This window comes from Chrysemys picta, chromosome 1 (genome assembly GCF_011386835.1).
Source record: "Chrysemys picta bellii isolate R12L10 chromosome 1, ASM1138683v2, whole genome shotgun sequence".
Taxonomy (NCBI): Eukaryota; Metazoa; Chordata; order Testudines; family Emydidae; genus Chrysemys; species Chrysemys picta.
Genome location: NC_088791.1, coordinates 319,634,760 through 319,650,822, shown reverse-complemented (window position 1 = coordinate 319,650,822; position 16,063 = coordinate 319,634,760). Strand labels below are relative to the sequence as shown.

General features: G+C 40.3%; 1 protein-coding gene across 13 annotated transcripts in view; it reads left to right on the top strand.

The window, feature by feature from the left end:
* Positions 1-9,239, top strand: part of GRIA4 (glutamate ionotropic receptor AMPA type subunit 4) — a 285,358-nt gene extending 276,119 nt beyond the window's left edge. For 5 of the 13 annotated variants that reach the window (XR_010597855.1, XM_065581521.1, XM_065581522.1 and 2 more), the window contains 2 exons: positions 227-361; positions 8,119-9,239. Coding sequence is in view for 9 of the 13 variants with exons in the window: in XM_065581521.1 (XP_065437593.1) it covers positions 227-361; positions 8,119-8,283 (300 nt within the window). In the remaining 4 variants the exon portion in view is untranslated. Of the gene's footprint in view, positions 1-226; positions 497-1,765; positions 1,949-8,118 lie in introns of those variants that run through there. The other 8 variants (XR_010597856.1, XM_042854891.2, XR_010597857.1 and 5 more) reach the window with 8 other exon arrangements.
* Positions 9,240-16,063: the final 6,824 nt, after the last annotated feature.

Here is a 16,063-nt window from a genome sequence, read left to right as displayed (position 1 = left end):
GATTACATCCTAAAGTAATGATTTCCATGTTTGCCAGGAAGAAATGGCACTTAATATATATTTTATAAATTCAGATAGGCCGATTTTTTTGTGAAGAACTGTGTAAATGACTGTCAGTTAATTTCAGTTAAACCTCTTTTATGTATGTTTTCAGTGTATAATGTGTAGCTTTTGAACTCCCAGTGTCTGACGTCAGTGGTTAATTCTACCGATTCTGTTTCCTCAGGACAAGACGAGTGCCTTGAGTCTCAGCAACGTTGCTGGAGTCTTCTACATTCTGGTTGGAGGCTTGGGCTTGGCCATGCTGGTGGCTTTGATAGAATTCTGTTACAAGTCCAGGGCAGAGGCGAAGCGAATGAAGGTGGCAAAGAGTGCACAGACTTTTAATCCAACTTCCTCGCAGAATACCCAGAATTTAGCAACATATAGAGAAGGTTACAACGTATATGGAACCGAAAGTGTTAAAATTTAGGGGTAGGACTTAGGGCCTACTACAGTGAGTGGGTGATGCATCTTGTAATGCAGTGTCGTGACCTGTCTGTCCAGTGGTGGTAATGCTTGCTTCTCAACAGAGCTTTATATTTTGGAAAACTTCAGTGCAAAGTGGTTCCGTTTTTTTGGCTGCAGATGTACAGTATACTACTCTATGTTGCTAATAGACATCTGCATTGCAAATGCTTTTTTAATATGTAAAGAATATCTTCTCTTTTTAAAAAAAAACCAGTTTGGTCTTACTGTATCAGTTGGGACATTACAGCTATTTGACATTTTAGAAACTAAAGCAAAAATAGAGTCTTTCTGTAGAGGGAGCTGCAGCTTGTTTGGGTTACTTCGCTGGCCTACTTTTCTGAGGGCTTTTATTATTATTGATTTACTATTTATTAGCCCTGTTTGTAGATTTTTATAGGGATTATAATCAAGATTGGGTTAGGTAGCACCTCAGTAAGCCATAGTCAAAGCTTTAGGGAGAGCAAGCACTGTGATATGATTCTAAATGTGATTCATCTTTTTTCCCTACCCTCCACCCCTCTCCCTTGATGAATGGAATTGGATGCTATTTTAGCATAGCATTTGTTTACTAAGTCCTGCCTTGGGTCAACCCTTGTCCCATTGCAATAACTATAAATAATGCCAATATTGCTAATGGAGTTTAGAGATTCACATCAGTTTTCAGCAGACTAAGACTGACTACCCCTTTTTCCTGCTGAGGAGCAATAGCTTTTAGATGTAAATGTAGTGATTTCAGTGACTGAAATGTTAATGGTGTTTAGCCTATTATGATATAGCACGACAAAGTAGGTGTGCGTGGGTGGTTTACTAATATAGTGAAAGAGCTGGTCTCTGCAGTGTGAACCTGGCTATCTAACTACTCCTGAGATCAGCACTAAATCCTTTTTAAATGGCATATAATAACAAATGGAACTTGTATATTATTAATATTAATATTATTATTATTATTATATAGTGTCCAAGGTATACTAGATGCTTTATAAATTAATATGCAGGTAGGATTGCTGCCTCCTAGTTGTTGCAGTCTAGAACTCTCAGTCCCATTCCATTAGCAAACCAGATTATTCCAATTTTGACAAAATGTTCTTTTAAAATAGATTCTTCTGGAATCATAGAACTATGATGAGAATGAAACTTAAGTAAAGGGGTGTGAGAAGTAGATTTGGAATTTAAATTTTATTTTGCCACCTAGAAAGATTTAACAGGAAAGAATTGTAGATAAAATTATTATTATTTTTATTTATTATTTGTATAGCGCTGGAGCACACGGCGCTGTACAATAGGTGAAGTGTGCCAAACAAATAACAGTTCCCTGTCCCGAGGAGCTTACAGTCTAAAGGCACAGCCGGTACAATACAGAACAATACAATACAGAACAAACACAGAATGAACACAGAATGGTGTATGGTCATTATAGCTGGAACGCTTCAAGGAATAGGTGGGTTCTCAGGGGTGTTTTCAAGAAGGTGAGGGAGGGGGCTTGGCATACATTGATTGGGAAACTTTTCCAAGCATAATATTTGTTTGTAGATTTCTTAGTGTTCCCATTTATTATTCTATATACACGCAGACATTTCCTTGCTATATTTTAATCATAACAGGGGCCTAGTTTCCCAATGATACAAAAGTGATTTATGCACCTAACTCTCATTAGTGAGAATGTGAGTCATGCACATTAATCCATAAACACAGAAAGGAGATCAATCCTTTAATACAAATCCAAATGTTGATAACAATCTAGCCTAGATTTGACTGTCCAGGTTACTTCAATGTGGCAAAACCACTGTGCCCAACATTAACAGTTGCTGTTAGATCAGAAGGCTAAGTAGTAGATGTCAAGGTGACCCCAACTGTTTAGGGTAATGTTCATTAACCCTGTGACACCAGGAGTTAGGATTTCCATATGCCAACATCAAACACTGTACAAGGTTCAATGCCAACTCCCAGAACTAAAGGTTTTAAAAAAAATCATGTTGTGAATGTAATTAGACAAAATGCAGATGAAAAGCTTTTTACCCCTGCATTCCCAAGTGGTTTGCCCAACACTGAGCATGTTCTCAAGCTATTGCAGGGAACAAGGGTGTGCATGTCAAATAGGTAAGCAATGTATTATAATAATAATAACAATTAATATTTAATATAATAATACATGCAATTGTTCTTTTTAAAATGGGAATAATGAAAATTCATTTCAGGGACTTATAGGTGAAGTTACACACCATTAACTGTATTGTTGTTACTTAACACAACAGTACACCATGCAGGAGTAATCACACCGGTACCATATTCCTAATCAAACTCACAAAGCAGGATGCACCCAAAATGTATTCTTAAAAAATCCCAGCTCCCACCCAAATACTGACCTGGCCCAAAGTCATTTAGCATGTGCAATATGGCAGGATAATGCAATATGCGGTATGACTACTCCACTGGTAGAATTTATTTAAATCCTTGTTTTCCATTTTTTTCCCCCTAAACAAACAAAACCAGAATTAGAACTCATCAAATTTTTTTGAAAGAAATTTCTTCTTAGTCGAAAATGTTCTTTTTTCAAAAATGAATAGTCACCATTTTTTCCAAGTATTTAGATTTTTTAGAATTTTTTTGCAACATTTTTATCAATTTTTAATTGAAATTGTTATTGAAACAATAGCATTTATTTTCTCATTTACTGAAAACTTGGGTTTACATAAATTAATTTTGCTAACCTTTTTGATAATGATTTCAATAATATTTAGCTACTTAAAACTATGTTAAATCCCCAAAAAATGAAAACTTTTTGAACCCTATGAAAAACACCCTCATAGTTTCAATATTTTTCAACTAGCTTATTCTGCTCGGGATATTTAATATAATACTTGCCTAAGAATTTTTATCAAGTTCGTATGTATTTTAAACATTTCTCAAACAGAATATGTTTATACCTAGAAGACCATTGAGGCTAGTTGAGATCATTGAACTCTTTGGTAAAATATTATTATTCCGTCCCCCAATTACACATTCCTAATGAGAATGTCTGTTAAGTGTTAGCAGCCTACAGCCTATGACTATGATTAAATACATTTCAGATTCTCTCCCGGAGAGAGCAGTCATACATGTGTTCACTATTCATTTCAGAACCTCATCTGTGCTCATTTAACCAAAAGTAAGTAGATCACTTTAGGACGATGGTCTGCCAATATATTAAAAAACAAACCCTCCATGGAAGTTATATGAGGTAAATGCCTGCATGAAAACCCAGGAAGTTTCCGTTTTTAAGCCAATATAAAATATCTAATTGTGACTGTTCTAAAATATATTAATTAAAAAGGGGGAAGATCTTACACCACCTTAGCTGTGAGCCAGAGAGTCTGAATATGTAGGGCTAGATTGTGTCTCTGGGTTACAGCCATTAGTAAGAGGCGACATGTTGCTGTGCCACTGCAGGGGCAGCACAAGGAGGGAACTGTGGTTTAGGGACCCACAATTAAAAAAAAAAAAAAAAACTGTGAATGTCCTGAAGATCTGGATCCTGGTTCAAGTGCCTCTCTCTCTCTCTCCCCAACCCCATACTTTTGGTTAATCTAATCAATTATTATACAAGTGGCCAAATGCTACAGCGGGCATAGGCAACTTTTAGCAGCATCTTTATTGCATTGATTTTGCACTTTCCATTTTCAGTTTCATGTCCAAATTAGAAAATGGGGTGCACAGTTTGCCTTTAATATTTTTGGAAAGGAAATGACCATATTGCCCAGATACTACTAATAGTCAGGGTTGTGTAAGAACCTGAATGGAATAAAATATCCACCCGATATTAAAGGTCCAATGCTCCAAGATGCTGAATGTTGTCGACTTCCATTTAAGTCAATGGGAGTAGGGCACTCAACATCTCACAGGAGACACAACACCTTGTAGGATCAACACCTTAAAGAGAGACTTTCAGACACACAGTCTCAGGATTTAACTGCAGTCTTCTTATTTACTGTTCATGGTTTTTATATTTTTTTCTTACTACTTTTGCTACAATAATTACCAGGGCTTCTTCCCTCCCAGCCCAACTTCTCCTCCTAATTGATTCTGCAGTCAAGCCATGATGTTGAATTTGTGACAACACAATCAAGAGATGATTAGCCCTTCACTGTACCTGTGTTTTTAATTATGATATGATTCAGAAGCTGCACTAGTTTCCTTGCTCAATGGTCTCCTCGTGGTGATGAACAAATGTCTTGTACCATACTGATTTCATTAGCTATTTCAGCTGTTTCCCATTAGGAGTTGTTGGTCCATCTTTGGTCTCTAGTGGGAAAGGACACTTTTTTTCAGAAGCTTTGTTCTTCCATTCCAATCTCGGAAATTGTTCATCATCCCCAAGGGCCTAGGAATCCACTAGGTTCTATTTTGTTACCCTTCCTGTTCAAAGTGTATGTGAGGGGCTAGAAAAAACAGTGAGATGGTTTGGGCCACAAAATCATTGGTACATGTAAAATATGAAGGTGGTCCTTATGTCTTTTTTTCTTTATCCCTGGATTGGTAAGTCTCTGTGCTTCCCTATTTCATGACCATGGTAGGGTCATGGATTGGAAAACTGGCTGAAGTTCAATCCAAACAAGGTGGAGGTGGTTCTGGTGGATAGGGAGATGTTTCTGGAAAACTTGTCAAGAATTATGCCAGTTTGCTCTTTTGAGAAATATGTACTCTGTTTGTCAAAGAGATTTGAAATCTAGGGCTTATTTTGGACCTTACCAGCTACAAAAATTCCAGATATCATCAGTGGAAAGTGATGAAGAAAAAAAAGTGTTGTTTTTTCTTGCAATTGACTTAGAGAATGTTTTAATTTAGACTGGACCTCCCCATTTCTCCATGTCTTTGTCATTTCCAGAATGGACTACTGTAATGTACTCTACTTGGGGCTACCTTAAAGGACCACCTAGAAGCTTCCACTAGTGCAGAATATACAGCCCATTAATTTAACACTATGAGCTAAATTATACCACCTTACATTATACTCGTGCCCTGCAAGCTGCAAGCTTCCTATTTGCTTCTTGGTGCAATTCTAGTTGTTGATACTCCATAAAGCTAGGCATGAGCTGGGGTCCCATGTACCTAAGAGACCATTTCTCTCTGTATATACTACAGCTGTCATAGACCAAGGTGTTTTTGTTAACTATCCCTGGATCTGAATGCTGTGGGACTGGAGCCACTATTCTTTCAGAGGCTGGACACTGTAACTGACTGTCCTAAAAATGGCTTCACCACAGCCCAGCTTTTTGGTCTTTAGGGAATGGTATAATGCTCTTCTGTTTGCTGAGATCCGTTCCTGAGTTAGGTGGACTACAAGGGTGTTACATTATCTAGGTTTGTTAGGGTAATTGATTGGGGATGGTGCTTTTACTTCTGTGCTCTTTATGGTGGCACTGTAGTAGTTGTACAATTGGAGATTGTCCTTTGACAATCTCTCTCTTTCTCCCTCTCCCTCTCATGTACATATATATATATATAATAACTTCACAAACATAGGCTTAGAACTTCACTGCTGGCTCAGGCAGAAGGAGAAGCTGGGTTAGGTGGGACAAAGCTCATATCAGCAATAATAGCAAATAAAATGCAGAAAAATACCACAGTTCATTTCCTTGGTGTAAAAATCATTTTTAGCCATTTTTCCAATGTGAGTATCCCCCTTCTGTTCCTCTAATTTTCCAGTATGTCTCGGATTTTATCTTTGCCCCACACTTCATGGGTCACTTGTCTGTGTTATAGATAGAGCTGGTCAAAAATTAGAATTTCCATCTCATGGAAAATTCCAATATTTCAAAACTACTTTAGAACTGTTGTAGTTTGGGTGCCTCCTGCCCAGGGCCAGCCTGAGGGATGGCCCACCCGGGCGACTGTCCAGGAGTGCTGTGCAGCAGCACAGAGGTGTACACTGCCAGTGTAGTGTCAGGAACTGCTCCCGGCTGGCAGGTGAGCACTGGTGAGGGAGTGCCCAGATTTCTCCCTGCTTCCTCCCAGTGGAGGAACATGGGCGGGGGGGAGGGGAAGCAGTGATGCACAGATACTGCTCCCAACCCAACGTTCCTCCACACGCCCCTAGGAGGCTGTGAGGGGAGGAGCAAGGAGCAACACCAAGCACTCTGTGCATCCATGTTACTTTCCCTACCTGTGCTGTGCTGTGAGGTGAGTTTCAGAAGCTGCTGCTCTCCTGCCTGCCCCTTACACAGCCCAGGTGCAGAAAGTGACCTGGATGCAGGGAGCCCTAATGCCACTCCTTGCTCCCCCCCCCCTTATAACCCCCTGAGGGGTGCGTGGAGAAACTGCGGTTCAAGGGGGGAGAGCGAGCAGCAATGCCAGCTGCTCCATGCATCCAGGTCAGTTTCCCTTTATGTGAGCGCAGGAGGGGGGTACAGGGATTAGGAGTGAAGGGGCATAGTGCAGGGGTCAGGGCAAATGGTGGGGTGGGGAGCCTGGGGAGCCCATGGGGGCCAGGGGCAATGGGGGGACAAAATACAAGTTCACCCAGGGTGCCATTTTCCCTAAGGCTCCTGCCTTCATTCTCCTCTCTGGGTTGACTACATTTGCCATTATGCATCAAGATCATGGGAATCTCACGGTGCACCAGGATGGTTCAACTGAAGGGGAGACCCTAGTATATCATGGGAAGTGTAATTCAGCCAGGGATCCTAACCAATAGAGGAGAAACGGGGGCATGAGGCATCCAAACTACAATTCCCATGAGGCACCCAGGCAGCTCAGCTGGGAACAAATTAATGTCATACTGACCTGAAACAAAATATTTGATTAATTTCAACAAACCAAAATGTTTCAGTGGGTTAACCTGATCCCACACACAATATTTTGTTCTGACTTTCCCGGAGGAAATTTTAAAAAAACGTTGGCAAAATTGAAATTTTCCGGTGGAAAATGTTGCTTTTCTGGAAACTGCAATTTCAGTCAGAAAAAGTCAATGGAAAATTTCTCATCAGCTCCGCTTATAGCCAAGTGTTTAGGAAATGAGATTTATGGAAAGCTCTCTGTGATTTGAAAATAGTAAAAAAAAAAAAAAAAAAAAAAAAATTTACAAATACAAGCCATACATTTCTTTAGGTTTGAACAATGGATTAAATTTTCAAAATGAGAGTTTCCAGATTTATAAAGTAATTTATGAGAAATTTTTATTATTTATAATTTTTAGTTGCTTATTGCTAATCAGAGTTTAGAGCCTAATCCTGCAAACCCTTTGCACATAAGTAATTTTATTCATGTGAATAAGTGCCTGCCAGGCCCCGGCTATAAAGAGTATTATTTCTCGGATTGCTGCAGAATATCAGTGTAGTGTGAAGCACTTTAGATTAAGGTATCCCCTATATTAATCAGTTGAGCAAATGGGGATTTTATACTTTGTCCATAGAATTTGTCTTTCACAAAATTTTAACAGCAGAATCTTTTGTCTGATTTATTTTCTTTCCCCAGTGTAGTTAAATGCACTTTATATATATATATATAAAAAAAACATGAAAAAAAATGCAGATGTCTAAAACTTGATATTTTGGTGTTTGTTGTGTCCCGGCTTATTGAGGAACAGAAATATTGTAACACTTTCTTCTCTTTTCCTTTTTTCCTGGATCCTAGCTGACCTTTTCTGAAGCCATAAGAAACAAAGCCAGATTATCCATCACAGGGAGTGTAGGAGAAAACGGCCGTGTATTAACTCCCGACTGCCCGAAGGCCGTGCACGCTGGAACTGCAATTAGACAAAGTTCAGGATTGGCTGTAATTGCATCGGACCTACCATAAAAACCAAAAAAATAATTGAGTGCCTTAATTAAACTGTGTTGGTGACTGATGGGCACACAGCACAGACTATAACGACATGGGAGTGTCATTGATGAACTAATAATTGGGCTGAGAATTGGAAAGTACGTCCAAATGCGCCAGATATCATCAGCAACAAAGTGTGCATGAGCTCAGCTCGGAAACCCAAACTCAGATTTTATATCAGGAAAATTCATAATTTAGTTTTGTTGGGGGGAGGTGGGCTGGGATGGGTATATTAACAGCAACAAATTTCACTTGAGTGGACTTAAAACTAATAAAACTTGCCAATTAGCGCATCAAACTGTGAAGAACATGCTCAGAAAGGACAACATTTTGGTCTTTATCCTGACAAAGTGGGGAAAATAGCTATAGAAGTCAATGAACATGCTAACCTGTGTCTCCAGAACATCAATATATACAATGGAAGAATATCCAGCTGTGGAAACGAATCACTAAACTGTGATAAGAAAATAATAAATATGTAAATCCTGTGAAAAAATAAAGAAATTATTTACATTTTCTTTGAAAAAAGAGGAATATTGAAACATGCTTGCTTTTTAACTGATGTAAATTCGGTAGAGGACAACACAATTCTTTTTTCTAACCATCTTAGGGAACAATTCATTGCAATAATTGATATAAAATGCCATCACTGTAACAAAATTCAGAGACTTTTTTTTACAAAAGTTGTTGGTCATCCTCTTGTTCGCTGTTACCTTCATTCTGTTACAGCATTCAGTGTTTCACAGATTTGCATCTGTCTAACTAAGAAAAACAAAAAAATGTTTAGAGTACATCATCAGTCTGCAGTGTAGAATCAAAAGAGACTACGGGTCACTCATGTTACAAATATTATTTATAATCTTGTTCTGTGTAAAAAAACTGTGGTTTTTGTACCCACCAAAAAGAATAAAACAACAAACGTTCTTATATTATTGACAGAGCTTGAGTTGTTTTCTGATCATTAGGATTGCCATCTGAAACAGCATAAAGAATGACTACATTGTGATTGATTTCTGCTGTGAAATTCAGGACCATATGAGATACAATCTAGGTTCTTATTACTTGCATATTTGTGAAGGGCTTTGAGATCCTTGGATCCTTGGCACCATAAAAGTGCCAAAATATTATTATTATTATTGTTGTTATTACTGCTCATTAGAGCTTTCATTTCTGGTATGCTAGTGGAGTGTTTCAGTGCCAGGATTTGTTGTCTGCTTAATAAATACATATGAGATGCTGTGGAGTAAAAAAGATGGTGGGAGCAATCTGCTACAGTAGTTGATCAAAACGGTTAGAATTGAAACCCTGGCGCCTGCTCTGTAGATTGGACCCCTAAACAATTTTTACTGAAAATCATAAATTGGATGTTCTTCAAACAATAGAAGATAAAATTACCCTCTGTCAATAAAACTCCATTGAAAGCCCAGCAGGCACCAATGCAATGAAAGTAAACTACTGGCCTGCCCATGAGACCAGATTCTTCTTTCCTACTGGTGAAAGAAGCTGATTCAACGCTGATTAAATCCAATGGAAGGGATCCCAATGACTGCGCTGGGCACTGGATCAGTCCCTAAATCAAAAGCAATTTTACTCAGATCAGTGAAACAACAGTACACCAGAGTACAATCTGTGCAAGTTACATTGTCATTGGGTCCCCAAAGGCATAGCTGCTAATGTCTGTTTTTGTTTTTTTAGTGACACCTAGTGCCTGACATACAGTTTTCCAAGCAGTGGCAGATTTAGAGTTAGTTGGGCCCTTGCACAGCTTCATTTTTGCCCCTCCCCCCGTCCCCCTTCGGACCCAGCCAAGAAAAAGAACATTCTCTCCTATCTTCTCCCCCTCTCCCCCGCCCAATTTTCATTCTTTTTTTCTTCATCCTCCTCCTATATTATAAGTAATGGGAAGTAAATGAAAATAAGTGCGGTACCTTGATTGGGGCAGGAGGTTGGGGTGCAGGAGGGCTGGTGGGGGCGGGCTCTGGACTGGGGCAGAGGGTTGGGCTGTGGGAGGGGGCAGGAGGTAGCACTTACCTCGGGTGGCGCGTCTCCCAAAGCGACCAGCACACACACCCCTCCAGCAGTGGCTCCTAGGCGGGGCAGTTCCTGGCCAATGGGACCTGCAGAGTCAGTGCTTGGGGCGGGGACAGCACGCAGAGACACACACACACACACACCAGGGGCTGCAGGGGCATGCCGGACGCTTCCGGGAGCGGCGTGTTGGCACCGGCCACAGCACGCAGTCAGCCTGCCTGCCTGAGCCGCTAGCCGGGACTTGGGGGCAGTTTGTCAGATATTTGTCCTGCATTTTGGGGGCCACCCTGTCGCTGGGAGCCCCATGCCACTGCACAGTTTGTTTCATGGTAAATCCACTCCTGTGGCAAAGAAGTGAGGTACAAAATATTAGTGCACACTTCTGAAGATTTTGGCTCCACTTCTCAGTTTGTCCACCTTTAAGATGGAGATAATACGTAATGAGTGTAAAGCATGTTGAGATCTTTGGGAAAAAGCACCATAAAAATGTCAAATATTGCTGTGCTTGTACTTACTATTTTATTTTATGTGGAACTGAACTGAGAAAACAAGAACTTTCCGTATTTTAAAAGAGCCTTCCTTGCCCTTTGAGCAGACAGGAGATTATGGGAACAAAGAGTGTTGTTTTGCGAGATTGAATGTGAAAGATGCTGTTTATTTCATTCACAAGATCATGTTTGTTTACATATTTGCTCTAACCATGCCTGGTCCAGAATTGAATATCACTTCAGATACTGTCCTCTAGTTTTCCCCTTCACTGTTATTCCGGAGTCACTTAATAAAGTCTAAGCCCTTGCAAATATGTTGTCCCACTCCTTATTTCACTCAGGTGCAGTACCCAGCCTTCAGAATAGGGTTAAGACCAATTCTAGGACGCAATTAAGGCCAAAATGGCATATTTGTACAAAATTTACGTATCCGAAAGGGAAGTCTACCACCGCAATAAAAACTATTTTAAATGACAGTTATATTTAAAAGGCACAATATCTATTCAATACCCTAGAATGTAAAAAAAGCTAATTCTGTTACTAATAAATTTATATTTGAAATTGCATCCAAAATGGATAAACTCAGAAATGTTCATTTTTTTGCAATATCTTCATTTGAGGGTTTTTTTTCCAACCCCAAAGAAGACCAGAAAGCTAAAGACACTCCGCCAGACAGTCAGCAGACCCGAGATTACACTCAGCACGTCTGAGAGTCAGGGGAAAGGTGGCTCAAATCCACTAACTGATCTCCCAGTCCTTGGCTGGCTGGGGCTGTTTCTGCCTCTCCTCTAGCTGCCCTTTGCATTGTGCTTAGCTGAGTGTGAGGAGCTGGTCCATTAATTTTTTTTTTTTTAGTTGCTTTTACTAGAGCGTGGTTGCAGTCTGAAAAGTGAAATTGTAAAAATGGCACTGAGGGTTTGTGATTTCTGCCACTCAATGATTTCAATATGAAATGTGCTCTGTGTGCAACCATTGCTGAGCATAACGTCCCACGGTTTGTGTCTACAATTTCATGTTTTCATAGAATTTAAGGCCAAAAGGCCAGACTAGATCATCTAGTCTGATCTCCTGTATAACAGAGATCATAAAATTTCACCCTGTTACTCCTGTATTGAACCTAATACCTTGTAGCTGACTAAAGCATATCTTTCAGAAAGGCACCCGGTCTTCATGTGAAGACTTCAAGAGATGGAGAAACCACCACTTCTCTTGGTAGTTTGTTCCACTGGCTAATCCCCCTCACTGTTAGAAATATGGGCCTTATGTCTAATTTGAATTTGTCTGTCTTTAACTTGCAGTCATTGGTTCCTGTTATGCCTTTCTCTGCTCTTGAGGAGTCATGGTAACTAACACAAGACAAGCCGTGTTTAACATTTTATCAACTGGTGAACTATTAAGAGTCTTTAAGACAAAATGGCTTCCATCTCCACATACACCTTATCATCAGACACCTTCCTGTTCATTCTTATTCCTCCTATACCTTACTCTGTCCCCTTGGCATATTGCATTCATTTTACACACCCAGTGAATGTCATATCAGATCAAATTACAGTGGGTGTAGTTAAAAAGATTTTGTTTACCTTTTTACTAGTAGGTTAGTTACTACTAGTTCTAATATTTCCCATTTAGTAAGTATAGGGAATATTTGCTCAAACCAGAAAATCTTACCAACTAGGAAAAAGGCAAAAGAAAATATTTTCACTTCATCTACTGTACACTACTTTACCACATTTACCCACTTTCCAAGCCACTTATACCTGACATGTACCTTACACCTCCATTCAATTTGGCCCCCGTGTCTGCAGTTGCATACTGGCCAGTATTATTCAACACTAAGATTAGCATTCTGCCCTTATATATGAACACAAAATTCCCATTTGCTTCAGTTGATCTGCCTGAATGCAGAGTAGGATTTGGCCCTAAGTCCTGAACACAGTCTTACATAAAGGGGTCCAAAGAGTTCCTGCTATTAGGCTACATCTCCACTTGGAGCTGGGGGTGTGATTCTCAGCTCAAGTAGACATACTCACACTCGCTCTGATCAAGCGAGCATGCTAAAAATAGTAGGGTAGCCACGGTAACATGGGCAGTGGCAAGTGGCAGCATGGGCTAGCTGCCCCGAGTATGAACCCGCCTGGACCATGAGGATACATACTCAGGGTGGGTAGCCCAGGCTGCTGCTCACCACTGCCCAGGGCACTGTAGCTACACTACTATGTTTAGCATGCTAGTTTGATCAAAGCTAGCGTGAGTATGTCTGCTCAAGCTGCGAATCACACACCCAGCTCCAGCTATAGTTGTAGCCTAAGAATATGTCTATGCTACAGCCATGGGGTGTAGACATACCCGAGCTAGCTTTATCTCACTAGGTTGGGCCTTGGAGCAATGAAGCGAAGGCAGGGCTCATTTCAGCACAGGCTATTCCCACAAATAATTACACAAGGTTTTGGGTTGTACAGCCTGCTCTGAAGCTCACCCTGCCGCGGAGTCACCACTCCAGTAGTCAAACTAACTAGACTAAAGTTAGCTTGGATACATCACCTTGAGCTGCAATACTCCCTGTGATTGCAGTATAGACATACTGGATTCAGTGACCTTGAGGGCTGCTCCATGTTATCCAATGTTAGGGCAGAATTCAGATCTTAATGTAATAGACAATGTCAGTGACATTCAGTGGCACCCATTCAAAGGCTACACAATCAAATGGCACAGGATTAGTTCATTCCGTGGCAGTGTTGATTGGCAAGAAATGCGGCATCTTCCCCCTTCCCCCATACTACATTGTACTGTGGAAAGGAAAAATTTTTTTAAAGAATCTGAGTCAGGTTAACTGCAGAGGAAGCCATCACCTTCCCAAAGGCCTTTCAGAAAATGTTAGTAGTTGGACAATAAAAAGAAAAAAGGTTGGGAGTTCCATGTGTGGATACCTAAACCATATAAAGAAGAACAGGAGGACTTGTGGCACCTTAGAGACTAACAAATTTATTAGAGCATAAGCTTTCGTGGACTAGGGCTGTAGTCCACGAAAGCTTATGCTCTAATAAATTTGTTAGTCTCTAAGGTGCCACAAGTCCTCCTGTTCTTCTTTTTGCGGATACAGACTAACACGGCTGCTACTCTGAAACTAAACCATATAGACAGGAGAGAATTTATCATCATCCAGTGCATCATCAAAACAATCTCAACTCATCAATCTGCCTCTCTCACATTACATTATCTTATTAATATGGCTAAGGATAGGTTTGAGGGGAAAAACATTACCCCATTGGGAAGGTTTCTCTGTCCGCTTTTAGAATGATAAATAATGAAAAAGTAGACTATTAAGCAATGCTCACGAGAGAGCAGAAGATATGAATTCTGACATGCTATAAAATATATTAACTCCTTTTTCTTGGATCATCCATACTTGCTGTCATGTGGGTTGATCTTTCTTTATTATCAAATGGTGTCTTGTAAAGATGGCTGTTTCCAGTAGTACCAATCACAGATTGCAAAGTTGGTAGATGCTGTCTCTTTAATGCCATAATTCCACCATTCCTTGTTTCCAAACAATATTACTTGTAAAAAGGCTCAGAAGTAGCCTGAGATTATTCATAGTGTCTCCCAGTGACACAGCATTAATCTGCAGAATGATAGGTGTGGTTAAATGTTCAGCAACGTGTGTGTGTTCTCCCCATGTGCTGACCTCAAGCAAACCGCCCAATGACCACAAGATCTGTTAAGGTATGAAGGCACCCAGCCAGGTTTATTGTCAACGAAGCACAGTACTAGTATCCCGCAGATTCTACCAGACCACTAGTACATGTATGCCCGTAACAATGGACCAGCTCAGTGAATGGCAGGACTGTCTGTTCCTCCCTAGGCTAGACAAAGACACTCCCTCTGACATACATCTTTATACCCCGATAAAAACAAGCTATGCACTGCCCCTCTGACATAGTTAGTTACTGTCCCCTGACGTGGCTAATTATCACCCATCACCTTGTACTTGTTGGTTCAGTTAAAACATCTTTATTATGTACTGTATCAGAGGGATAGCCATGTTAGTCTGGATCTGTAAAAAGCAACAGAGAGTCCTGTGGCACCTTTAAGACTAACAGATGTATTGGAGCATAAGCTTTCATGGGTGAATGCCCACTTCGTCGGATGCATATAATGGAAATTTCCAGGGGCAGGTATAAATATGCTGGCAAGAATCAGTCTGGAGATAACGAGGTTAGTTCAATCAGGATTAAACAAAGACTGTGAATGGCTAGCCAACTATAGAAGCAGTTTCTCCTCCCTTGGTGTTCACACTTCAACTGCTAGCAGAGGACCTCACCCTCCCTGATTGAACTAACCTCGTTATCTCCAGACTGATTCTTGCCAGCATATTTATACCTGCCCCTGGAAATTTCCATTACATGCATCCGATGAAGTGGGCATTCACCCACGAAAGCTTATGCTCCAATACATCTCTTAGTCTTAAAGGTGCCGCAGGACTCTCTGTTGCTTTATTATGTACTGTCATTCTGACCTTATCTCTTAGAAGGGTCAGTGTGTTCCTGTTATCCTTGAGGGATATTTTTGTACCATCCTTGATATCGGGATGTTCTGGTACCACTTGATATTGGGATGTGTTTGCGTGAGTACTCAGTGCCTAGCACTTCTTAAGAATGTGTATTTCTGCAATATCAGCCTTGTTCTTGCCAGATTCTGTGAGCAGGAACTGTGTCTAGCTCACAGCCTGATTTTGCTTTATATCAGCAAAGTTTTGAGCACTACTTTAGCCCAGGCCTCAGGCCTCATACCAGGCCTCTGATACAAGGGCTTATGTCTCAGGCTCTCTTCCTAATACATTCCCCCACTTTTTGTCTTTTTATGGGGAGGATGTTTACCCATCATCCCGGAAAAGCATAATGCATGGACTGAAGATGACCCAGTGGGCTAAACACTGTTATGTGGTTACTTTACCATTCACACATTCATGCCCCGTTTGTCCCTTAGTTTGCACATTTTTTGTACGACTGATGGACAGATTTTATTTTTTAGTTGTGTTTAGTTTTTTTATGGTGGGCCTGGGAATATTAGGCCCGGGACCATGACTGAGGAATGTAGTTTTATGATTGAGCTTTGGGGGCACTTTTAGATAATTAATATTTATGGATAATATGGATATGGTGTATATATTTATATGTTACATATGGGTATGTATGCATAGTATGTATGTGTACACATGACCGCACTTTATATTCAAG